Source organism: Biomphalaria glabrata, chromosome 13 (genome assembly GCF_947242115.1).
Source record: "Biomphalaria glabrata chromosome 13, xgBioGlab47.1, whole genome shotgun sequence".
NCBI classification, from domain to species: Eukaryota; Metazoa; Mollusca; class Gastropoda; family Planorbidae; genus Biomphalaria; species Biomphalaria glabrata.
In genome coordinates this window covers 9,014,129-9,041,029 of record NC_074723.1, presented here as the reverse complement: position 1 = coordinate 9,041,029, position 26,901 = coordinate 9,014,129, and the positions used below count along the sequence as shown (strand labels likewise).

The following is a 26,901-nucleotide window of genomic DNA, read 5'->3' as shown; positions in this document are numbered from 1 at the left end:
AGCCAATTGCATTGTTGCTTTTCCTATAGACGAGTGTCCTTTCAATGTGAAGTGTACAGACATATCTGAACTCTGAAACTCATGCTCTGTTTAGATCTAACTCTTTCTGAAAGGTCACTTAGCCTAAGATGTTACTTTCATTTAGATTGAAGCCTCATTTTTAAGCAGGAAACGTATCTATTATCTTCCTGTAATGTTGCTTCTGGCTGGTTCCTTATGTATTATCTTCCTGTAATGTTGCTTCTGGCTGGTTCCTTATGTATTATCTTCCTGTAATGTTGCTTCTGGCTGGTTCCTTATGTATTATCTTCCTGTAATGTTGCTTCTGGCTGGTTCCTTATGTATTATCTTCCTGTAAGGTTACTTCTGGCTGGTTCCTTATGTATTATCTTCCTCTAATGTTACTTCTGGCTGGTTCCTTATGTATTATCTTCCTCTAATGTTGCTTCTGGCAGCCTCTTCGTACTTGCTCCACTATGCCACCAGTAGGCACCACGTCGGAACTAGCACTACTGAAGGTTTCCTCAAACCACGTTATCTCCAGATGTAAGTTAGCAGCAGAGACGGCCTTAGATCGGTCGAGTGGGGTAACTGCCCCAGACATCTCGACTTAGGATGGCGATTAAGAGAATCTTTGGTCACCATCAGCCCATCGTATAAAAATAATTATGGCCCTAACATGATACTCGCCCAGGGGCAGGGCCCTGCGCACTGCTAAGGCCGCCTCTGCTAGCAGTTCAGGTCTGAACCCAAATACCGATTCAGGATCAGTGTTGCAAATTTAACCAAGATATACTTAGAAGAATTCGATTTCCTTATATTGTTGTTTTCATCAGAATCGATACTTGGACTATGAGAAGGTTCCGACTAATGTTTTTAGTCATCGATTCAATCGGACAGGGATTGGGAAGAGGTAGTCGATTATTTTCTTATCCATCTAGCCTCTCTGTCATGCTGAGTACAGAAACGGGTCAGTGCCAATTTATTTCCTTTGCGGACACTTCTGTCTGGGATTTAATTACACTTACCGAGGTACTGAGCCGTTCAACTGAGAACCAGTGTTGCAACCGAATGTTGAGAAACTATTATAAACCTTCTCTCGCAATGCAACAGTGCCATCAGACACTCTCTCTTCAAGAAGGTCGACTAGGTTTGTGTAGATAGACGGTGTGTCGGGGGGCATGGGGAGGGGGGGTGTCTTACAGGAATGAGACTATCGATCTCTGTACACTACTAAAACTGTCACTTAGTCAAGTGAACGTCTAAAGATAGCTTTGACCCGACCTGTTTCCGTTTGTCAGCTATTACTTAACCAGAAGAAGATCTCCAAAAAGCGAGCTCCTTGCCAGGTGCAATGTTTGTTTTTTACTCAGGTGTAGCACTCGACGAGCAGTGGTCCAGAGCGCTCTTGGACGTTTTCAAACTTCGTCTTGTTTGTAAGAGTAGGCTTCAACTAGACCTCTATGTAGGAGTTAGTTTTGCAAGCTGCTGATTAGTTCCAGTCATGCCAGTCATGGATTTGGAATAATTCTTGTTTATATTTATTTTATTACGCAACACACCAATATTACTATCTGATAAGTGTGATATCTCATTACTTATAGAATATAGCTGATATGTGATTGAGACAATTCTGTGCTGTTACTTCGGATATAATGATGTGTTCAGGTTCTTGAATGAACTCACGGATTTTGAAAAAAATAAGCTCTTTGCATGTTTTAATTCGATCATTTTTTTTTTAAATCACTAAGAAGTTCTGTAAACCTGTGGATGGTAAACTGTCTTCAGAAAATGGAAGTCTGTATTTTTAATTTCTCGGGCATAAAGTCCCGCTAGACAACGATGTTATCCTGTGTCCGTTTTTTGGATAAAATCAACGAATCTTACGTGGTGATGTATTGTGCTAATTTCAAGCTGATATCGCGGCGCTGACCCTCCCCCCTCCCCCCCAAATGAGTAAAGCTGTCTTTCGTCATCACACATTCAATGTCGGATCGGACAGGAGCCGTCCGCCTTCCGCACAGTCCAGACGGTCGCATTTGCAGCAGCGGTTCTCTTTGTCCAGTTTGGAGGTGAGAAGCTTATGAGTTTAAATCTCTGCCCACTGATTCAAACTCAATTTCACTGTATATTTGGGTAAATTATATAAAATATACAATCAAAACGTTATTTTTATCCTTGTAGTTTTACAATAAACGACTGGATTAACACATAGAGACTCGTAGGAAGTAATTATCTTTTTCTTTAAAATAAAACTCAATAAAACTACAAGGATACAAATTACACTTTTTGATTAAGCTTTTTACCTTATGCTTAAATGTACAGTGACAGTAGCGTTAGAAGTAGCGATAGAAGTTGCAATAGAAGTTTCCATGCGAGGATTGGGAAGAGTTGTAGATCAAGGAATATGTAAACAAAAGGTTCAAATCTAAAAGAAAGACTTTTATATCTAAAGAGTTTTATATCTAGTTTTTTTTTAAATTACTTATTTTGTTTATAAGTAAAAGACTATTGAAAGTCATTACAAAGCTTACATCTTCTTATCTTAAATAATACAGACGTTACTTCAAAAAAAGAAGATGATTACGCCCTACGCGTCATGCATTTAGTCATGCATATTAACCAATGAACTAAATTCTGCCAAGTCACTGGTTTTCCTGGCTAGCTCAGGCAACCCATTCCATACTTTAATAACGCTGGGGAAGAAAGAGCATTTGTACAAATTTGTCCTAGCATATGGGACGAGGAATGTATTTGTCTTTCTGGGTATTTTATTACATTTTGTTTTTGTATTTGAAGATTATGGTTCAGTGTTTTATGTATAATTGCTACTTTACTTTTAAGTCTTCTATCCTGAAGGCTTTCTAAATTTAGTGATTTTACTAAAGGTGTTACTCCAGTCAAATGTGAATATTTGTTTGTTATGAATCTCACTGCTCAACTCAATCTGTCTGTCTGGTACAGTTTTGATGACGTCATCTATCTCACTTCCCAGTCCCGTGTCAGGTTGAAACTTTGCACAATTATTTATTGTTTCTGACAAAACATGAATCGAACAAAAAGTTATTTAATTAAACAGTGGTAATTAATTTATTTTTTTTCATGTAAAAAATAAATCTTACAGTATTGAGATATATGGCTGTGGACGTTGGTTCAAGGAGGTAATTACTTCCTTCTAGGATCAATGTGTTAATCCAGTTGTGCAAGTTAATTAAAGAGCTACAAACTCTACAAAGTTATTGGTCTGAGTAAAATCAAGCTATGTCACCTATAGAATATATTTATATAATATATGAAACATTGAACAAGTTAAAGACGTTTCTTTAACTTGATGTCACAGTTCACATTTTCCCCCAGACCTTGAATTTGCACTTGGGGTTTGGAAAATCATTAAAACCAAATTATGGATTGTATTTTGTTTTTCCTAAAAAAATCTTTTCTACTACTTGTGTTAGATATTGTGAAATACATCCAGAACGAGGCCCTGACCTCATTTTTTCACTTGCGTGTAGGCCTATTACGACTTGAGATTTCTAGATTCTAGCAGCAAAATGGGGCGTTTGTGACTGGCATAAAAATAAAAAAGTTGGAATGTCTTTAAAGAAACGAAATAAGAAAAGAGAGGAAAGATTATGCAGATAACTGGGATAAGTCATGCATGAAATGTATGCGACAGTCAACGTAACTGTCTTTGTGTGTGTGCGCCAGTGTGTGCATATGTTTATGTTACGACTACAAGGGGTGAAGGCAGGAAATAATAAAGCCATAAATTTACAAAAAAATTCCATCAGACCACCTAAGACAGTGTAATGCATGGAGTTCTTGTATATTTCAAAGCCAATGATTCTTTCAAGTATTATTTCTGTTAATGTTTTTATAATGCACGCTTGACGGAATGTTCTTTAAACTATCTCCCCTGCTTCTTTCCTGTCTCTTTTTCCATGTTTCTCTTTCCCCACCTCTTTTTCCTCTCATTTTCTTTTCTCTCACTGCCACTCTCTCCTCTCTCACTTTATTATATCTCATTTCTTCTCATCTTCTCTGGTGGGAAGTGTGGTCGAGAGGCTAAGTGCTTGAACTTGGCTACCTAGAAGGGGGCTCGAGGTTCGACACCCGACTCGTGCAGAGTTGTGTTTACTGAGCGCCTAAAGGCAGCACGGAAAACCAACTCCTAGATACCCCCCTCCCCCCACTGGTCCACATATGAGATTGGACCAAAAAGCGCTCTGAACATGCAAAGCTATAATATACCTCTTTCTTCATATCTCCCCAAGTCTTTTCTTTGGTTCTCTCCCTGCCTCTCTACTTCTTGTCTCTCTCTCTCCTGCCTCTCTACTTCTTGTCTCTCTCTCTCCTGCCTCTCTCCTCCTTGTCTTTCTTCCTGCCTCTCTCCTGATGTTCTCTCCAAGTCTTTTCTTTGGTTCTCTCCCTGCCTCTCTACTTCTTGTCTCTCTCTCTCTCTCCTGCCTCTCTCCTCCTTGTCTTTCTTCCTGCCTTTCTCCTGATAGTCTCTCCAAGTCTTTTCTTTGGTTCTCTCCCTGCCTCTCTACTTCCTGTCTTTCTCCCTGCCTCCCCCGCCACGTCTCTCTAAAACCTAAAAATGATTTCAGTTTTGGGTTTATACTTTGAAGTAGTATCTCTGGCATCACGCTACGGTTTAAGAATTCAGAAATTATCAAATAGAGAGAACTATACAAAATAAGAACATCAGAAACGCATTGTCTTTTCAACGCAACAATCTCATGGTAACATCAACTAACACATCGCGACAACCAGCCTCAAAAGTATCTTGTCACCTGACCCTCATATATATCGTCACATCAAAATGTTTCTAGGGCACTGCTTTCAATAATGTTATGTAATAATAAGTTCAAAAAGAAGGTGTTTTTTTTTTTGGTTCAGTTATGTAGAATAATAAAAAGCGTGTTCAATCACGCTCTTCTATGATGACGTTGTTATCCCTTTCTTTTCTTTTTTTTTTTTTTTTTTTTTGTAATGATGTAGGCCTATGTGTACAATTATCGCCTGTTTGTTTATGATTAACAGAATCGGGATAAATTAATTATTGGGTAGGCCTACACACTTTTGTGTGTAAACTATATTCCTGTAGGATTAGTTTATACATTTAGATGACAGTCTAATCAATGACGAATAGGAATGTATGAACTTCCCACGCATAAACAAAAGAAAGCCAGTAGCAAGTGGTAAGGGAACTGCAAAGGATAAAGGAGTTCAAAATAGTAATTTTTTTTTCCATACAAACTGTCGCGTGATCTTTCGGTAATTAGTTTGTTCGATTTACTTTCTAATCGTACGTTGACCCTTCTTGACAAATTATGTCTTGTGTTTTAGAATCGAAATTCAGCTTTAATGTAAATAAATATCTATTAGACTTGTTCGCCGAACCTTGTGGAACAAAATATAGCTAGATCTAAATATCTGGCTACAAAAAAAAATAGGCCTTGTAGATAAGTTTCGAAAGAAAAAAAAGATGCACCCCGTTGCTCGGCATACTGCTGCTATTACATAGGCCTATTGCTAAGCATAGATTTACAGAGTTTCGAGTTGGCAATTATTTTTTTTTTTAAGTTCCAGGTGGCACACACACACACACACACACACACACTTTAGATCTAAATCTCTAGATTTTTACTATAAATTCTAAACGTAGCAATCTCCATTTTGTTTACATTTCGATTTTTTAAGATTTCGTTTCTATTATTTTAAATTAACATAGAAAAAGATGAAAAAAAAAACGATATTAAGTTCTGTAGAGGTGATGTGAATTTTAAGTTCTGTAGAGGTCATATGAATTTTAAGTTCTGTAGAGGTGATGTGAATTCTAAGTTCTGTAGAGATCATATGAATTTTAAGTTATGTTGAGGTGATGTGAATTTTAAGTTCTGTAGAGGTGATATGAATTTTAAGTTATGTAGAGGTGATGTGAATTTTAAGTTCTGTAGAGGTGATATGAATTATAAGTTCTGTAGAGGTGAAATGAATTTTAAGTTTTGTAAAGGTGATATGAATTTTAAGTTATGTAGAGGTGATGTGAATTTTAAATTCTGTAGAGGTGAAATGAATTGTAAGTTTTATAGCGGTGATGTGAATTTTAAGTTCTGTAGAGCTTAAATGAATTTTTACCTGTTTAAAAATCTATGAAGTAGACGAGGAAGATCTTGAGATTTTGAAAGTAATATACGCATTCAATGTCAAGGACGCTACATTAAAAAATTAATTGACATTTCATTTTACAGCGGTGGCATCACTATGATTGGTATCAGCCGATGCGGTTAGCTCGGGGTGTGACCCACCTTATCAACTTTCCCCTAAATAAGTTTTCAGTTCAAATCATGGTTGGTTTGTTCCTTTCCTTAAACCCTAACATACTGAGATAATGGCGTGCATTCCTTGAGTTGTACATTACTGTAAAATGAGGGTCGATTCTATTTTAAATCTTCATTGTTTATGAATGTCCATCAATAGTGAGATAATTTAAAATAGAAAAAAAAAGGTTCAACATGAACTAAACATGTTTTCTTGATTAGACTTTGAAGAGCTCGAGCTGACATGGTTATAAATTATCTCCCTTCCTTTGCAACAATGAATGAAACTATGCAACATTTCAAACATAGCAACCTTTCGTACAATACTGTTATGACTCTACATTGCGCACTTTCATTAGGTGCGAGACTGTGCACCATGAGACACAGGACAGAGACACGAAAGGAGAGAGGAAGTCAAAGATGGCCGATGATTAGAGAAGAGATGAAAACAAGGATGCATGTGATGTGCTTAGTTTGGCTCTAGATCTAGTTTCTTATTGATGATTAAACGTTCTATTATATAATCCTTTCTTTGAAGTTATTTGGCTAAGTTACAGCCATTGGTGTCGGGAAGTGGGATCCTCAACGAAAGGGGAGAGGAAGGCCTATGTACAAGACATTGAACGATTCCATTTTCGGGTAAATCAACATACGTTTTGGTTTTAGATGATTAACGTTTGGATACGGGATGGTGTCTAAGAAAACACTTAGTCAACTGTCATTATAGAGAGCTGAAGGTGAGCGGCAACAAGGAGGCACTTATGGAGCGTCTTAGGCAAAGCATGATAGAGGAAGAACAGGACCCGGAGACCTATGTGTTTGAAATAGAACCGAATATGATGAAGCTTAGAAATTGACACAAGAACAGGGCGAAATAAATACTGACATAGGAAACTCAATGAAGGAAGACATGAAATCATTAAAGGATGAACTTAAAAACGAAATAGGTAATGACCTGAGCTCTATAAAATCATTCGTGTCTGAATTGAAGAAGGATATAGACGATATATAAAGATAGAGGAAGTCAAAGATGGAGAAGAGATGAAAACAAGGAGACTTGTGATGTGATTAGTTTTGCTCTAGATCTAGTTTCTTATTCTATTGTATAATCCTTGAGGTTATTTGGCTAAGTTACAGCAATACATTTAAAGGTTCAAATACGTTTAAAATATGAACTACACTTTATACAAATTAAGCTTCTTTTTCTGGATTTCAATTTTACCAATTTATCAATAACGTCACCAAGCTCATTATCATATATAATTTCAGTAGGTAAAATTGCCTTATCATTATATTAAGCTGGCCTTACTCATTTTAAAACGGACGTCAACATTCCTCATTGGTTGCTGCAATAAGACCATTTGGTTTGAATGGTCTCAAATAGATCTTCTGCCTCATTAAACGCTTCCAGTCGAGTTGAAGCTCAGCACAAAATCTATCGATGCACTCAAGCATTGACCTGTTGTTCTTTTCTTGAATAGTGAGTCCGGCATCTAGAGATTCCATACATTTTCATCTTGCTTGTAATTCTTATTTTCTATTAAAATACCATGCTGGTTTGATTTCAGATGAGTCATTTCAATTCAATTTTGAGCTTGCGTGTCCCAGTTTTCCTAGAGAAAAAGCTTCAGAGCCTCTAGCCACCATTTGTTTACTTTTTGGTTTGACTTCTTCCAGAACATGTGACCCATCGATACCATTTGTTATAGTAGGTCTCAACACTGACCTGCAACGTCACAACCCGTGGGCAGTGAAGACCAATAGCTCGTTGCCACGTCCTACAGACCTGTGATTGGACGTTTGGCTATTGGTCTCCACTGCCCACAGGGTGCGGCGCTGCAGGTCAGTATTCAGGACTTTCTATGACGATTGGTCTCGGCCCATTAGAAAGTAAAGCAAAGAAACTTAGATCAGGGTCATGCTAAAGAATTTCAGTCAGTGTCACACATTCATACTATCGCTCTTTCGTTTTTCTAACAGCAACATGAGTAGCACTACAGTATGCTGCTTATAACTTTATTGCTAATAGTTTTATTTAAATGACACTGCACTATGTTAAATTAAAATATCCCATTGGTAAGTCGAAGCGACAAAGAAAGAAAGCATTATTTCCAAGAGAACCATGAGTGTCATGTAATATGCATTTTCTGAAAAAGAATATTGACCATATAGATTTAGTCTTGTTACTGTTATCTTTTTACAAAAACATTGTTGTCCTTTTGCAAACGTGGAATTTTCTTCATGGGAGTTACCTCCTGGCGTGTGTCACCCGGTGCGGCGCGCAACCCCTTAGTCACGCCACTGTAGTTTACAGTGCTAAAAATAAAAAAAAAAACCTATATTATAGCTTATTAATATTTTCACCAGAAACAAAAAAAAAAAGCTATATTTAGTTAGTTATACGCCATAAAAGGGAATATCCAAAAGAAAAACAAAAGTCTGGTATTGTTAAAAGTCAAAAAAAAAAAATCTTTTGTCATCCCAATAAATTTATCTGGCTGTTTCCCTATATGACGGTCGATCTGTCTTTCTATATATCTGTTATGTCTTTCTCTCATTCAATATTGATGTTTGTATTTATCTCAAAGGTAATTTATTCCTGTTCATAAGAACTATATATATGTAGGCCTATGTATTTTATTACTTTTCTTTACAGATAGTAATGGATGCTACGTCCTAATGAATGATTAATTATAGATTCCAATGTATAACTATAAATTCTGTATTTCCAGGACCGTGAGAGACAGGACCAACTCACTGAGATCCTCAACCGCTTCAGCACCAATGGGTTGCCGCCTCTGCCAGATCTGCTCACGCTTGACCGACCTCACTTTGACGAGAGTATGTTCATCATGGAGCTGAACTGGCGTCTGCTGGTGGATGGTGATGAGGTAAACGCTCATTTGTTTTAAAATAATTATACAAACATTTATATTTTTAGTGCACTTTCCAATGCCATAGACGCCATAGAATTCTTTTTCTATCTTAGCTTGCAGAATAAGGACATTTTAGTTTGTTAGTTACTGTGATCTTTCAATATATATGGCATCCTTGACATTTGTTATTAATTTTAGGTTATTTTAAAATGTCCCCTATCTTCCTTTTCTAAAGTTTTCTTTCATTGTTCTATAGGTTCCACCACCACATTTTTTGTATCTTTTACCTTCTTTTTCTTTATTACTGCATTTTATAAATTAAAAATCATAAACGGGATCTTATAAACCATGTATAAACCAAAGTTTAAATAAAGAGCAGATTACTCTAACAAACCTTTACTGGGAGATTTATGATGCATTCCAATGTAAATGTATTCAGAGAAAAATCTTGAATACATTTTTAAGGCAGCGTTTCCCAAACTTTTTCCTCAATGGAACACTTTGCACATATTCTTCCAGGACAAATTCTGATTATTTATCTGAACACTTTGCTTATTTTTTTTAGAGAGATTATAATTCATGTGGTGGCCTTCTAGATCTAGACTAGATTCTAAATCTAGTTCAAGTTGATTATTCCAGTAGTGCGCGGGCAGTAGTTTGTGGAACACTTACGACTTACTTCACTTAGTCTTAGAGACTTAGACTAATAATTATATATTCCTATAGTAGGCTAGTATAGGCCTACTACTTGGTCTAGAATAGATATTCGAGCCTACAGGAACACTATAGGGTTCTGCAGAACACAGTTTGGGAAACACTGATTTAAAAAAAAAGTTTAAGGAATGCATTTCAGTAAATTCCCATTCTGTCGAACCTTATTCTAGACTTTCATTTTGTCTGTCTCTCTAATGCACACTCTTACTGACCTATATAATATCATAATACTAGAATATATGGTGTTTTGGTTTGGGTTTACAAAGCCATCATTGTATTAAAAGAACTATGTTATTATATAATTACTATACCATTCTGTTGAATGTTTTATGACTTATAAAGTAATTCAATCTGGTCTTCCACAGAGTCTGACCAAAAAGCAGCAGGAGCATCAGGAAGCCATCTGGGAACTGTTGCAAACTGAAGTGTATTACATCAAACAAATACGGGTTATTATTGATGTAAGTTATTCATTTCTGGTTGGCACTGCAAGCCTTCAGTAAGCTTGAAAACTTGCACAATGTCTGACTATAGCATTCTGCAACATCCCCCATCACCTGCATGTTAAATTGCAGTTTTATATAACATTGGCTGTCAAAACCTAGACCTGCTATCTGCTGCAAAACTTTATTTTTAGTTTTTAGTTTTTTTAAAAGTACTGGAATTGTTGAAAAGGCACATTCCTTGTTTCATATGTTAGGACAAATTTGTACAAATGCTCCTTCTTCCCTAGTGCTATTAGAGCATGGAATGGGTTGCCTGAGCCAGCCAGGAAAACCAATAACTTGGTAAAATTTAAGTCATTGATTAACATGCATGGCTAGATGATCGCTATATTTTGTGCATTTATTGCACCCTTTACGGCAGTGCTGAACAACTGAAGAGAATAGCACACTATTTTTCTTTGGCACAGTCTGCAAAAGAGCTCACAGCTAAGCAGCAAAAAGCTGGCTAGAAGAAGAAATGTATTTGTTATTTTTTTATTTTTTTTATGTACTGTTAATCTTCGGCCTCCGGAATCACAAAATTAAGGCCAAAACAAAAAGCTTTGTTGGTTATTTGGATTACTATAATTATAAGAGACAAGCAAGGCTCCATGTTGGTTGAACAAATAACTCTTTGTGCAGATTTAACGAAGTGAATTTGTTTTGTAGTGTGAAATATTATCTTTGTAAAAAAGGACTTGAAACAGTTTCTCATTTTTTATTTGGTTTTGAATCATTTTGAAGCTTTTTTTTTACTCTCAGTTTTTGTCATACAAGATCCATATTTAGTTATTTATATAGAGCCACTATTTACTTATAGAGCATACATATTGTAGTGAGATCTTTGATCATCTAGGATCTAATGATGACTTAAAATAATGTGAATTTCTCTGCAGGTCTTTCGAAACTGCCTCATCAACATTCAGAATGAAGGTTTTCTTAATGATGTAAGTAATGTAAACTTCATTATTTACCAACATCTAAGTCATAGACTGTAATGTAAACTTCATTATTTACCAACATCTAAGTCATAGACTAATGTAAACTTCATTATTTACCAACATTTCAGTCATTCTATTGTTTCTTCAACAAGATTTTGAAAGTAATAGTTGTTATTGTTCAGCATGACTGAAGGTCCATTCAGTTCTATAGACAGCATTTTGTTTTGTTGAATAAACTACTTCTAAGCTTGTGGTTTGTGTCAAAGCTGAAGATAAAGAAAGAAAGCTATATGTAGAATATATAAGTCAACAAATGTAGAAGCTAAGCCTGTATTGGGATCAATGGAGAGATTTAGTGCACACAAGGATCAATCCTTAAAATGTCTTTCAACAGCTTGATAGTCTACACATTGTATTTTTTTAAAAATAAAGACTGCATGTAATAAATTGTGTAAGCCTCTAAATAGCAAATTCTTTTTTTAAGCATCTTTTAGTTTCAATTATGTCCCCCTTAAGTAACATTTTTTTTAGAATTGTCTAGTTTATCAAAAAAGAAGAAAAAAAAGGCCATGGCAATAATTTATTCATCAGTAAATCAATCAGAACATCTGGACTTTCAGACAACCAACATAACATTAATTAAAGGAGCTCATGGTGAGGCCCCATTCAAGCCATTGGGGGTGACTCCTCTGAGTTTGTGTGAAAACACAAACTCTCTTTTTAATCTTGTTTTAATTGCATATAAGTTGGCTAACTGGTATCAACAATACTCTCACTGCACTAATCATACTAAAATGGTTTGACTTAAACTAGATCTTTTGTAGTCACCATTGAACTTCCTTATTTTCGAATAACCCTAACATGTAGGAACACTAAAATCATAGAGTGTAGGTAGCTTGTGAAATATGCACAGTTTGTCATGAGGAATAGTCTTGACAATATGACATTTATATTGCGAAATATGTTGATTGTTTTTCTTTGTTCATTGAGACAAAAGTCACTCTGACTCAGCCTAGGTAGGTCCCTATTTGTCTGTAGGCAATAGGCCTATCAGCGGTTAAGGATACAATTTATAAATCATTAATATTTCAAACACTGTAGACTTCAAATACTCTCTGAATGAGGAAAACCTTATTGGATACAAAATAAACACACTGAGTACTGGTATACACATACAAAAAAAAATCAGACTCTAAGTGGACAAAGATGCTAATAAGTAATTAATTTACTCTTTCCTCTTGTCCAGTTGACTACATACAAAGTACTGGACTACTTTAGTACTTTTCATTTCCCCCCTATAGATAGATGTATATAAGCATACACTATCATTGAGGAACTGTACCAGATCTAAATGATACTAGATCTATAATATTTTATAATAACATATGTGCACACCATTGTATACACTTCACATAATTTCTAACCTCACTGAAGCAAGAGTGCATAAAAATATCATTACCTTCTTACATTTAATAACCCTGCCCCTCCCCTCCTTTTTGTGCACCTATCACAGACCACAAGCATAGGCCTATTGATCTCCCCTGGTTAAAAGGAGCATATTGATTCAATACAAACTTTGAATTGTGCTATGTGTGGAAAGTTATTTATATACCAGTGTATATATATAATGTGTTTGCACTGTTCATTTGTACTCATTCCCTTAAGCTAGATCTCGAGTGTTCTTTTATGGTTCTTTTTTAAATACTATGATTAAAAAATTTAATAGCATGGTTCTAAAATTATTCTCTATGAAACACAATTGAGCAGGAGGCATGGCAGACTCCAGGCCAATTTTACTGATTGCTCCAAATTGGGCCCCATTCCTGGCAGGGGCCTGTAATTTACATTTAGTAAATCACTGTCAAGTCATGGCTCTTGTCACAGGCTATTAAAGATGTAGGACTGAAAGGGTTAACATATTTGATGTAGCATACATTTGATGTAACTTCAGTTAATCCACTGGCACCTATTGTGTTTGAGTTGCTTCCTATGCAATCTTGCATAATAAATGTTCATAAAATGATCTAATTATTAATAATAGTTGTTTTTTAAAAATGTAGAAGAAAGGGGTTTCCCAAGCATCCATTAAATTGTTCCCCACAATCTGTAAGGCCTGCCCTGGCCTGGCAGGAAGTCATCATTAAGTTTATATCCTGACTTTACAAGTATAGAGTTTTTAAGTTACAAGATTATTATTTGATTTTTATAAACATTCACACTCTGTAATGTCAACAAACACCATTTGGCATTAGACATGACAGTTTAACTTCTTCATAGGGATCCTTACGGCTAAGTAAGAAAATGCAAACCTAGATGTATATATACTGATACCCAATACCATGAAATGCTACTTCAGAAGTGGTTAAGATCCACTTGGGATCTACTATTTCAATTTTTTCAAACAGATAATTTTTCATTTGTTGTTTTCTTTTTTCCAAATCTGCCCAGGTTGAAACAGACAGGTTGTTTAGCAACATTGACAAGATTTATGAATGCAACTGTACATTTTGGCAAAAATATCTCCTTCCAGTGTTGATAATGTCCAGAGAGTACAAGAAGCCTCTGGACCCTTTGATATGCAAAAGTGGATTTGTAGAACATGTAAGTTATGGTTTGAATATCTGTTACTGCCTTGTTGTTTCCCTTTTTTCTTCTATCACACTCAAATCTTCAATTGGTTTTAGGGCAGAGGTAAATGATACACCACTGCTGACTCTATCACAACATATCTCCTGGTCCTCCATTTTATCCCTGTAAAAGATAGGCCCATCCAATCCAAAGAATCAGCTACCCACTTTCTCCTTTTTTTTTTTCTTTCTACATATTGTGATGTGGTGTAGTTTTCTTTGAGAGTTCAGGTATCTGAATATTTATGTTTTAATTCTTTTATCTTATAAAATACAGACTTTAATTCAGAAAAGAAGATGATTACGTCCTAGGCGTCATGCATTCAGTCATGCATATTAAACAATGACATAAATTCTGCTAAGTCACTGGTTTTCCTGGCTGACTCAGGCAACCCATTCTCTCAGTACAACAGCAAAGACAGTTAAATTATACACTGAAGTGACTCAATATTTAGTTGATTGATATTTCATTCTTTCAAACTCTGTTGACAGAATCAGAAAATAAATCCAAATGTTAAAAGGAATGTGAAACTGCAGTGATATTTAGAATACAAACTGTTTCAATAATATTACAATCAACTGATAACAATTTACCTCAACAAACTATATGAATAACAAACCCTTTAATTATTTTCTTTCTTTTATTACCTTTACCTATCCCTTAGTCTGTTGAAACATTGGGACACCACGCAAGATTTGTTGACCATCTCCACTCCTCTCTGTCTTTTGCCTTAGTTAGAACCTCTTTCAATGGCAGGCCTGTCCATTCTTTTATGTTGTCTTCCCATCGTTTTCTCTGTCTGCCTCTTTTTTTTCCTGGTACTATTCTCTGAAGGAAGGTCTTTGCGAGCCACGCAGACCTTCCAATATGGCCATAGTTTTAAGCTTGCATTTTTTTTTACGATAGGGGTCCAATCACTGCAGTAATCCTGTATCTAATCTCTTGGTTTGTGATGTGGTCTTTTATAGAATTTTTAAAAGACCTTTCCAGAAACCACATTAACTCTTGATCCTTTCTTCGACTGTATATAGTAACATTTTTTTTTACATAACAACTGGTCAAGGTCAGAACTTAAAGATTTGCTGGTCATTTAGAAATATTTTATTTTTGACATGTGTCTTTTTTGTCATTTTTATTCAATTTTAATGACATCTTAGGAAATCCTTATATATTTTTTGCCTCTGCAATGTAAATTAAGGTGAAAAGAGAACATAAATAGACCTCTACATACAACAGCTTTGTCTGCATCAGATGGCACAATTGTAATTGTATAATCTACATAAACACAACAAAATGCTGTGTTTATCTAATCCCTTTCCTATATAATATATTGAACAATAATTTTTTTTTTAATCTTTGTTTCAGTTTCCTCAACTGTTTGAAGTGTATTTTAAATATGTCATTGAGCACAAAGCATGTTTGGATTATGCAAAATCTTGTATGGAAAACAGTGATCTATTTAAAACATTTATTTTGGTAAGATCATTAATTGTACTCAACAAATACTCCTTGATTGCTATTTGATTTCCTAATTTTCCATGAAGCACATTATGGACTGTATGTCTGTGTCTCTAATGTAACCATGAGGAAACTAGGGCGGATGTTTTGGTTGAGAAGGCTAAAAAGTTTGAAACCATGAGGTTGTCTGTTATGAATGAAGTGGATAAATATGGGTGTAAGTAAGCGCAGTGGCTGTGTGGTAAAAATGCTTGGCATTCAAACCAAGGGGCCAAATTTTAGTGATGAATGGAACTTTTAACTTCGGGATCTTTAGGGCATCTAGGGTACCTGACATTAGTTGGAGAAAAGTAAAAGCAGTTTGTTATTTGTGCTGGCCACATGACACCGTTGCTAACTGTAGGCCACAGAAACATCTCTCCTATTGATTGCAAGGTCTGAAAGGGGTGCCTTACTACCTTAAAGTGAAAGTTGAAGAGAGAGAAAACTAGCAAGAGATGTGAAACAGTAAAGACTTGTATTTTTTAGTGAGTTACATCTTATTAAAATTATCACTTCAATTGTGTTTCTACATATATCTACTTTCAAAGTGGAATCTGTTTACATTGATAAATAAAAGCTATATTCTGCCTTGTTTTAAAAGAAGCTTGTTTAAGTTTATTTGAAGTTTTACATTAAGTGTTTAATACACATACCAGGTAGATTGATTTTGTTGTACAAGCTGTTTGGCGCTAAAAACTATCAACACACATATTTATAGTTTTCATTATATGTTGTTCATTCCAATGTAAAAGCTGTTCCTTATTTTTTATGCTGCCAGTGGGCTGAGGCTCAGAAACAGTGTAACCGTCTCAAAATGGCAGACATACTAGTGAAGCCCATGCAAAGATTAGTAAAGTATTCACTATTATTACAAGCCATTTTCAAACACACAGAGAATGAAATTGAAAGAGCTGATCTGAAAGAAATGGTAAGTTTCTACTTTTCTAATTTTTTGAATGTTCAATAGTAAAAAAGAAGTCTGAACATATTGGGAATTCCTCACAGTGACAAAGACATTTTGTATTGCTATTTATTCAATGCTATATCTTGAAATTTCTCCTTCTTAATTAGCTGAGAATGGTTTATGTAATCATGTCTTTGTAACGCACATTTATCATAATTCTATGATTAATACATCTAGCAGTGATTGACCCTTGCTGTGGATCAGAGTTGAAGTTGTCCTCCCATTTTATGATCCTATTGAAACCAAAAGTTGTCATTAATTCTATTAACATCATTTAGACAAATGGGAAACAGTGGACAATAAACAATCGGTTGACTTAGTTTAAATAGACCTTTAACCACCAAGAAACATTTCTTTGTTCAATTGCACCAAGTTTTCAATATCTATAGTAATCTGTATTGTCTCCATCAGATTCAATCGGTCGACAAAGTCTGCTCAGCTGCCAACAACAGCTTACAAAGGCGAGAAGAGTATGAAAAACTGGAAGCTGTCAAGAATATCATTGATAACTCAGATGCAATCGAAGCACCAACAGATGAATGTGCAAAAGTAAGTTGTTTTGATCTCTGTTTACCATTCCTTTTTTTTCTTTCCTTTTTTTTCTTTCCTTTTTTTTTTTTTTGACCAACAATATCAGTCTATTTTTAAAAGTCATCTTAGTAACATTGAGGAAATAACAGTATGACTGCGATAGGATAAAAATATAAATTCTAGCTATTAGTCAAAGTATGAAATAGTTAACTCAGGCAAAGAATCTTCCACATTAGGTTTCATTAGTCTCCCTCAAATCCTAAGACCAGGCATAAACTATTTCTCAATGGTCCTAAAGTATTTATCCTTAAACAGTAGTAGTGCTTTCCACTGAATAAGATGTTTTTTGCTTATCATCATTGCACTCACAACTAAGACTGTGAAATCAACTTTAAAGCTATTTCCATTGTCAGACAAAAGCATTATAAAAATAGATTAGTTATATTGCCTTTTAACTGTTACCTGTACATTTGCAGATTATACAGGAATACAGTAACAACTTCAGCCTGTTGGCCCCTATAACTGGCTTTAGGGAGAGTGTCCACAGAAGTCTTTTGTTTCAGGCAAGCTTGAAAATGAGAGAAGCTCAAAATACTAAGGTAGAGTTTGTGTACAAAAAAATAGATAGTTAATAATAACAAGTATATATTTACAGGATATCTATGTGACATCAGACATTGAAACTAATAGTCTTAAATTCAGAATGCACTTAAGAAACATTAAACATGTGCTATAGTGAAGCTTTTAGCTCATTTATAAAAAACTTATGTTGTTGAGAGTCTCCGAAATAGTCTACAATTTTTTTTTCCTTCAATATCATTTTGATAATTTTTAGTTTAGAAACCATACTATTCGACCCTGATTTTCAAATAATGTCTTAAATCAACAAGTATCATCTTTAGAAAAAAAAGTTCCTATCTACGGGTAGTTTACATTTGCTATTTTATTTATTCATAAAAATATATGTTTACAGTATTGGTGTTAAGATACTTTTGAAAAAGGACCAAGAGATGTCAACTATTTACTGGTCTACAAAAGTGCAAAGTAAATAATCTTTGTCATCACATCTCTTTTTTTTATGACAAAGCTTAACCAATAAAGTTTATTCCCTACTTTTCTCTCTGGCTTAGAGAAAAACCCACACCATGGCTAGACAGTATAAATAGTATATGAAACTTGTTAAATGTGCCTAAAATCCAATATAGACATCATAAAGAAATTAGGCATTAATGGATGTTTGGGATTTATAACAATAAAATCAACAAAAACTTTAAACCTATTAGAGCTATAGAATACGACTTGCATTACAGATGCATCTATTTTTTTACCAAGCTTATATCAACTCACTCTGTCTCCCTAGTGTACATTTTGAACATGTTATTTCTCCCGCTTCCCATTCAACTTGATGCACCATTATAAATTGTTCCTAACAAAACATGAATCAATAAAAACAAATTGTACCTATTAGTTAATTAAATATTGGTAATTAATTAATTATGTTTGATATCAAAATAGGAAATATGGATTCCAATGTTGAGTTCTTCCTTTTAAATAAGCTTCATGTTTTTGTTTTAATTTTTTTTTAAGCAATCTTGTTATAAGTTATAAATGAAAGAGAACCACATTCGAATATTTGCTGTAAACAAAGTTTACACAAATGGATTAGAGAATACCTGTTTTACAACTATAATTTTGTTTTCCCTCCAGACTGATGTTGAATGTTTCCTGTTTACTGACCTTATTCTCATATGCAAGTCCAAGAAAAGTGACAAATATAAAATTATCAAACCTCCAATGAGGCTGGATCAGTTAGTGGTCAGTGACCTGAAAGAAAAAAATAGTTTTTTATTGATTTACATGAATGAGTACAGAGTCCCTATATCTGCCTTCACATTTCAAAATGACCCTGGAGCTATTAGACTTTGGTTGGAGAAATTTCGAGAAGCTCAAGTGAGTTCACTTTTTTTCATATTTCTTTTTTACCAAAATTGTTTAAAGATATTTGACCAGCATTATCCTAAATAAAATAATAACTGAAAGTACTAACTTATATCTTTCAGTTTCTCCTCATTGCTAAGATCTTTAACTATGTTGGAAGCCTCATCATCTAGTACAAGCCCTGCTGGACTGTCCTAGATTCAAACCTACCATATGCCACCATCCTGTGGGAGGTTTGGGCTAGGATGTAATAATCTTCAATTCTGAAGGAACATTTTAAACATGTCAAACAAACAAAACCAACAGCCCCATTAGATTGGAAAAGTTATATTTTGGTCCAGAATATCATGGTTAAGGATGCTAAAAAATGAATCCTCAGTGACTATTACTTATGCTTGATTGAGCTAGATTTCACGTGTACAAGACTGAAATAGTATTATCCATGTTAATAGCTAATAAGAGGTATTGGAAAATATGACTACTTGTTTATTTAGTAGACACACATTGAATGGTGACATCAGAGAAAGAGGGAGATGAAACCCTTGCCATTAGAAAAAAAAATGAACTGCAATGGGAAATTCATTGAGCTTCTACCTGTTGTATGTTCTTTGTTCAAAACCAAATGTTTTTATGATTTATAATTGCAATTTACTAGCCTGTTTGACCATTAAATCTACTGCTGAGGCTTTTCAGTTTACTTAATTAAGATAGTATCCATTTACATGAAATATATGTAATAAAGTAGTGGTTCATAGTTACTACTCTCCAATTAGCTTTAACCCACTAGACTTACATTTGCTATTGATTAAGAACTTTTCTCTATAAATCTCACTATTGAGTTAAAGTTTTTCTTTTGGTTCACGGAAAAAACTACTTTTCTAACTATTCCATTTTAACTTTTTTTCTCCCTTTTTTAAAATGCAGATTTAGTAAAGATAATTTGTACATTTTGAGCGAAAAAATAATATATATATCTACTATAAGTACTTCATTTGTCTACTCTTTAAAGTTTCTTATATATAAATATTTTCTACTATACAATCTTTCGTTTATGTTTTGCAGAAAGAATTCAAAAACAGAAAACTGCATGAATCATTGATTTTGCCTAGGAAAATTGTAGATAGCCCTTCAGCCCCTGAAGATTCAGAGTCAACAGTTTTAACTACTGTGCCGTCTGATCAAAGCATTATATCCTATCCTCGCACTGAAAGTGTAGAGTCTGCGGACCAATTCTTACCAACTTTAACAACCCCCGGTGATTTGCCTACAGAGCTTGGACATTCGAGCTCCACTGGTGATATAGAATCTCGTTCAAGCCGATTAAGTCAGAAAGAGCTCCTTCATATCAACACAGACCCCAAAATGTCTTCAAATTCAGACTTTTGTCTTTCCGACTTGCACCCTGATGGTGCTGGTGGCAATCAGAGTGTTAAACATAAGCAGGTTACTACCTGTAGATCTGTTCCAAACATAAATGTGGCTCATAACTCTTCTGATTCCAAATCACAGAAAAACATTAATGATAGTGGAATCTTTAATGACAGTGAAATAGTAAATTCTTTACCTGGATCTGTGGATTATAATTCAGTAGGTCAGATCTCTGGATCTGATCAGTACTTTGTTGATGAGGATTTATCTAAACAGAGACTCAATGCTCGTCGAGTGTCACGTTCAGAAAAACGCTATCACACAGCAGATTCTATTCAGGAAATTAAAAACTTGGAAAAAGACTCCACAATTCATAAACGTCTTTCATGGAGAACAGATGTAGATCAAAGTAAAAATATTAGCTCCAAAGTGTTGAGTACTGACTCTATGAGAAGTTTTCCATCTTCCAGTGGTGTAAGCTCCACAGCGTCACTCCATCTGAACATGGAGAGTGATATTACTGAGGAAGTGGAGGGTAGTTTCAGCTCCAGCGGTAGCTCCACACAAGTACATAAAATATTTTCAGTGGGTGGTGCAGATGACATGGACAATGGTGAGGATGACCTTGCTGACAATGTATCCAATTTAGAAGCTTCGCACCCTAAATCCAGGTCAATGTCTGACCTAATTACTAAGGTCAACTCTCTGCATGTGATTGAACTGAAAGATGGGATCGCTTCAGTGGCAGTTGAAAGCAGTCAGATAAAGTTAACGCCAGCAGACATTATAAAGTTTAAGAAACTTAAACATCAGGTGCTAGAAGATGCAAACATCGAGTCATCGTAAGTTTTTTTTTTATTTGGATAGATTCTTCCAAAAAAATAGAAATCTCCAAAAGTTTTGATAGTGCATATAGAAAAGTATTCTTGGGTGCGTCTAGTGTCTAAATACAAAACAAAATTAAGAGGGAATCTCTCTGTATTTTCAGATATTCTTTAGTTCTCTAAATAACCAAAATAACTCAATATAATGATTGGATAAACCAGGAAATGTTCACATTCTTCTTAAGTCAATCTTTTCTTCTGTTATTTACCCCAATGCGTTTTTTTTTTAAATGAAAAACAGTAATTTGATGATTCAATGATTTCATTCTGTTTTGCTGTTTTCTTCTCTTTCATCCAGTACATCTCACAAGTTTTCAGATTTATATAGGCCTATTGATTCACTGAATAAATCTTTTAGAGAAAAAATTTACATCAGCATGAACTGATTTTTGATTGTTTACAGTTTATATGAAAAATATTTCAATAGAAAAAAAATGTCTCTTAACTCTTTCTCTCCGTATTATTTGTCCACATTTGGACGGAATTCTTGATTTTGCTTATTTCTTTTTCACTCCCCTATTATGATAACGCTTCAATAACTTTGTTATCAGAAAATATTTTATTGGTAGAGAATGAAAGGGGAATGCATGCTCTTTTTATATAACACAAAGTCAAGTTTGTAAAATTAAACATTAATTTAATTTGATGAGGTCAAATCAAAGATGGTATCGTCAATTAGGAGAGAAGATTTAACAATAGCAAATTTGAATGTATAACATAAACTATATTTTTTTTGTTTCAGAGAGGTGTAATGATTGAGTCACTGTTGAACAACGTCAGCCATATTCCTGCCTTGTTCTTGTCAAATCTGCACAAACCAAGCAATGAAACTTTTTTTTGTCTGGAATTGATGATTTTTTTTAATGAAATCTTAAATGTTGGGAACATTGTCATCTCAAAGTATCAAGTTAGCATTAATTAATCTTATTTAAAGCCTTGGTTTTTTTAAAATCTTTTTTTATCTATTTATTTAAAATGTAGAAAAATAATTCAGAAATGATCTGCTAATCAATAATTGAAGGACAAATTATGCAATCTGTCAGTGAAATATCATAGAATTTATTTTCTCTTTGTTTTGTAATAATCTCTCTATATTTTTTTTATACATGTAAATATTAGCCAAATAAAGGCTATGTGATACATTCATACTTGTATGTACAAGAAATATGAAAATTATTATTGCTTTCTTTATCACCATAAAATCCTAGTTATTTATGCAATTATTTTGTTCTTGTAATATAACCAAAAATGTTCCTGTTTTAAATTCATGAAACAAAACATCTTTTTAGTGCTGCTATTAATTCATAATCACCTTATTTATTTTTATTTTCATTTGCTGCCATACCAAACTGCTGTCAGAAGAATAAAGCTTGTGTATGTCTAGTATTTTATTGTTCTGTATTATGGAGTGTATCTTAGTTCAAACATTTTTTTTTTAATTAGTACATTGAACATTTGTTTCATCAATAGAAATTAAATTATAAACATTTTTAGCATATCTGTCATGAATTGAGGCCTTACCATGGTAAAACAGTGGCTAATTACTTCACTTTTGTTTGCAGAATATATTGTTATTAAAACAAATGTGGATGCTATAAATTTTTTATTTTTAAAACAGTAATAAATGGAAATCTGAAAAAAAAAATGCAATATGTTATATATTTGTAGTGCTGTTTTTAAATCATAATAAAATATCTGGCTTATTTTGAGCTCATTTGGCTGTACTAAAATAATTTTTCCTTCATTCAATTGTGAAAAAGAACATTTTGGCTTTAAAGGCCTTTTCTATTTTAAAGCTACTATAATTTACATTTATTCACTGTTTAATCCCATTTCAACAAAGTGACATTTTTCCTACCAAAGCTTACATATCAAAATATTGCTAATATTACTGAAATAGAATGATGTTCTATGGCAACTTATGTTTTCTGCAAAGGTCCTGTAGTCTATAGCTAATTGTCCAAAAAGAAAATAATGACTCAAATATATAATTTCATTAAAAGCTGATTGTTTTTGCTGTTTGATTTTCAGGATGTCATCACTATGCCATGAGGCGAGTATCTCTGCAAATTAGGCTACATCATAATCTTTATTTCTATAGAAAATATCATAAACTTATAATGAGTTTTAACAAAATGAAAATAAAACTTAAATTTGAGCTGCTAAGAAAATTAAAGCAAACAAAAGAAATGTTTGATAATGGGTAAAAATATTATAAAATTCTGTTCCATTTTTGTTTTTGAAAATATGTTTTTTTAATTTCTAACTAGAATATTATTATTTTTTTTTGTTGAAATAACTTTCTGTAATATGTATGAAACTCATTTCAATATGTTTTCATTCTTTTTACACTCTGACTTAGAAATGTATTCTCAAAGAAATGTATGCTCAGTTTCACAATTAATAATTAAGGCAACAGTATTTTTTGTTTGTTGTCCATTTGTTGTTAAAATCCAAAAAAAAAAGAATCTTTACCCTGTCTGAAATGATTTCTCTGAAAGTCTAAAACATATCCAGTTAGTTATGCAGGATAACTGACATTGCTCTCATGGTGCTATTATAGATTTCTTTTAAATGTAATCTCTAGTACCTCGGTTCTTCTGTTCATTTATGTATAGACTCTCCAAAAGACAAGAATGATTTTTTTTTTTCTACACTTGGAAGTTATCATTTTGTGAGCACATCCCACATGGTTGTATTTACATCCCTCCATCTCTCTGCCTCCACCTCTGCATACATCTCTCCCCCCCCCCCCACCCATCTCTGCCTCCTTCATCTAGTAACATTTAATTTTGGCCTCATTGCAGTAGTAGGCCTACAGATCATTTTTTTTTATTACTACTAAGCTCAAATGTCTTCCATGACTTTTTTTTTTCTACTTTTGTGAACCTTCAAGTAAGATTTGATTCTCTATAGCATTTACTGGGCTTCACCCCCATGTCTGAAATTTTATTTTAAAATAATAGTGAGAGAAAGAAAAAAAAGAACAACTATTTTCCTTGTTATCATACAGAAAAAGAGAAAAATTCATAGTTAACTTGTAGGCCTGTTGTTGTATTTCTTTTCATAATGCATTGATAAAATTTATTAGTTACTTATGGGCAAAGAGGCAAGAAGAAAGTAGATCTGAAATATAAAAGCCCAATCCTTAAGTAAATCAGGACAGACAAGAAAAATATTCAATGCCTTGAAGTATACTTTGTACAAGAAAACATAAAACCCTTTGAACAAAAGTTTAAGTCTAAAATTGTTTCCAAATATAGATCTACAAGAAATAGATGTTAAAATTGTATTAAATAATATTTGAAATTGTACTAAAAATATTTAAAACTCCATTGAAAATATATGCACAAAACAGAAGTCATTTCCTTTCAAGGGTCCATGCCTTAGAGTTGGAATGTGTGGTCGAGAGGCTAAGTATGCTTGAACTTGGCTATTTATGAAGGGGGCTTGAGGTTCGACACCCAACTTGAGCAGAGTTGTGTTTACTTAGCGCCTGAAGGCAACACAGAAAACCTTCTCCCAGATACCCCCTCCCCTCACTGATTCACAAATGAGATTAGACCATAGCGCTCTGAGCATGCTACAAGCATGAAATTAGCACTATATAAAAACTATAATTTTATTTATTACACAAAGAGAAAGATAGTTAAATATTAATTTGAAACAACAATTTCTTTGGCCCAATGAAAGAAAATGTTTCTTCTTTCCTTGTAATTTTTTAAAATAAAATTTGAAAATTTGAGTTCAATGAAAAACAAAACACATCATTTTTAGTTCAGAGTTAAATTTTCAGCTCATGATTTCTTGTGTTGTCCTGTGTGTCTTAGATGATAGTATCTCTAAATTATAGCCAGTATTATTTCTGTTATTAGTAATGTGGATGGATGAAGCACCTTGACTTTAGCATTTAGCACCTTAAGCCAGTGTAGACTTTAACATTATTCAACAAGAAATACATAGCCTAGAAATCATTGCCAAAAGATTACTCAAGGGTAAAGTGTCTTGTTAAAATAATTTTGTTAGTAAATTACAATCTGAGACTATTTAAAATAAAAGACTTAAAAAATGCCTACATGAAATCAAGGCCTAGAAATAAACTTTCACTATCGGTATTAATATTTTACTATTTGGAAAAAAAATCTTTTTTTTTTCAATATTTATGAAGAGAAATTATAGTTAGTGTGATGATTTGTTTTGATAGACATGCCAAATCCGCTTACTGATCCTTTTTTTCTTTTTTTGTCTTTTCTGAATATGTATAATTATATGTTTGATTTTTAAAAAAAAGATAGAATATTTACTTACAAATATGCATATAGAAAATTTTAATTTCTTTTTTAATTTAATGGTCTAGCCACCGTTTTAGTTCACCTGTTGGTTTATTGTGATATTGTAGTAATAATTGAGGATAGGTTGGTTATAGATTCATTTAGATCTAGTCTTTTTATCTCCCCTTTCTCCTTATCGCTTTTATCTCGTCATGATCAGTAGCATTTTGAATTTGTTTTTCTAACAGTTCACTGCACGCCACAGAAGCTTCAATAGCTACCCATATTTTTATTTATTTATTATTTGGTTATGTGTATTGTAACTTTTGTTGCTGTTGTTATTTTTCAGTTGTTTTTTTTTCTTGTTGTTTGTTTTTTTTTCAACTGTTGTACATTGTTATTTTATTACTATTGCAACTGACAGTGTGTATAACTTTACAGAGACAACTATGGCAACATTTGCAGAAATAAATAATTTAGAAACATGCAATTTTGTGTATACCTTTCTATCTACATGTATTCCTTCCAACAAATGCCTGGTCATTATTACATAGGATTTCAACATACAGACCTTCAGGTTGCCACTCCCTCCTTAATGATAGGAAGTACTACTCTTCAAATATATATATATATAGAATAGAATATAACTATATATATATAGAATAAACTGTAAAGAATCATAGATAGAGATGAACTAAATGTTTTGACTGAACATGCCCATATAGATGCAGCCCATATAGATAAACAATATAGATATATTTTTAAAAAATCTATCATAAAATTGATTTTGTTTAGTGATAATTATGTAAGCCACAAACTAAAGCCTTAAAAAACAACAACACTGATATCAGAAGAAATTACTCATACAATCATATAATAAAATATTGAATTAACATTTTGAAAAATCAACAGCACTTCAACATCACTAATAATGGGCAGTATTTACTCAAACTTGAATTATATGCAAAAACTATACTACTAATTATATGTCTTTAAAAAAACAACATAAAAATGCATTTATTTTGGATAGACTATAATGCCACCAAATAATTGAAAAACATTTTTAAAACAATAGTTACAGACAAATATAAACATTTAATATAAGAATATATATTATTTATATAAAACATTACATAATGAAGTTAATAATTTAATGTTTAAAAAATGGACATTATATAAAATCTTAAATCTCTTCTTCAGAAACAGACCTGGACTTGTGGTAGATTATGACATTATCCCTGGACTATATGACCATGAGATCATTTAAATAAAAGCATTTATCAGTGTAAAATCCATCAAAAAATCATACTCTTAATTTCTTAAATAAAAGCAGCCTTGCTCAGCTACAACAAATTGTATTAAACTTTCAACAATCCTTTGTTTTAGAAAAAGACATTAAACAAACAGTGGATGACCACTGGGATATTATAATATACCATTTTAAAAACGTTTAGTAAAATTTGAAAATAACTAAA

At 33.4% G+C, this 26,901-nt stretch overlaps 1 protein-coding gene across 7 annotated transcripts in view; it reads left to right on the top strand.

Moving 5' to 3' along the window:
- The window catches only part of LOC106056078 (pleckstrin homology domain-containing family G member 5-like), a 290,847-nt gene extending 264,931 nt beyond the window's left edge, over nucleotides 1-25,916 (top strand). For all 7 annotated transcript variants that reach the window (XM_056008795.1, XM_056008796.1, XM_056008794.1 and 4 more), the window contains 11 exons: nucleotides 9,059-9,217; nucleotides 10,282-10,377; nucleotides 11,298-11,348; nucleotides 13,791-13,943; nucleotides 15,336-15,446; nucleotides 16,249-16,398; nucleotides 16,846-16,983; nucleotides 17,442-17,564; nucleotides 18,673-18,915; nucleotides 19,966-21,113; nucleotides 21,898-25,916. In XM_056008795.1, coding sequence (XP_055864770.1) covers nucleotides 9,059-9,217; nucleotides 10,282-10,377; nucleotides 11,298-11,348; nucleotides 13,791-13,943; nucleotides 15,336-15,446; nucleotides 16,249-16,398; nucleotides 16,846-16,983; nucleotides 17,442-17,564; nucleotides 18,673-18,915; nucleotides 19,966-21,113; nucleotides 21,898-21,907 — 2,382 coding nt within the window. In that variant the 3' untranslated portion in view covers nucleotides 21,908-25,916. The remainder of the gene's footprint in view (nucleotides 1-9,058; nucleotides 9,218-10,281; nucleotides 10,378-11,297; nucleotides 11,349-13,790; nucleotides 13,944-15,335; nucleotides 15,447-16,248; nucleotides 16,399-16,845; nucleotides 16,984-17,441; nucleotides 17,565-18,672; nucleotides 18,916-19,965; nucleotides 21,114-21,897) is intronic.
- The last annotated feature ends 985 nt before the right edge of the window (nucleotides 25,917-26,901 follow it).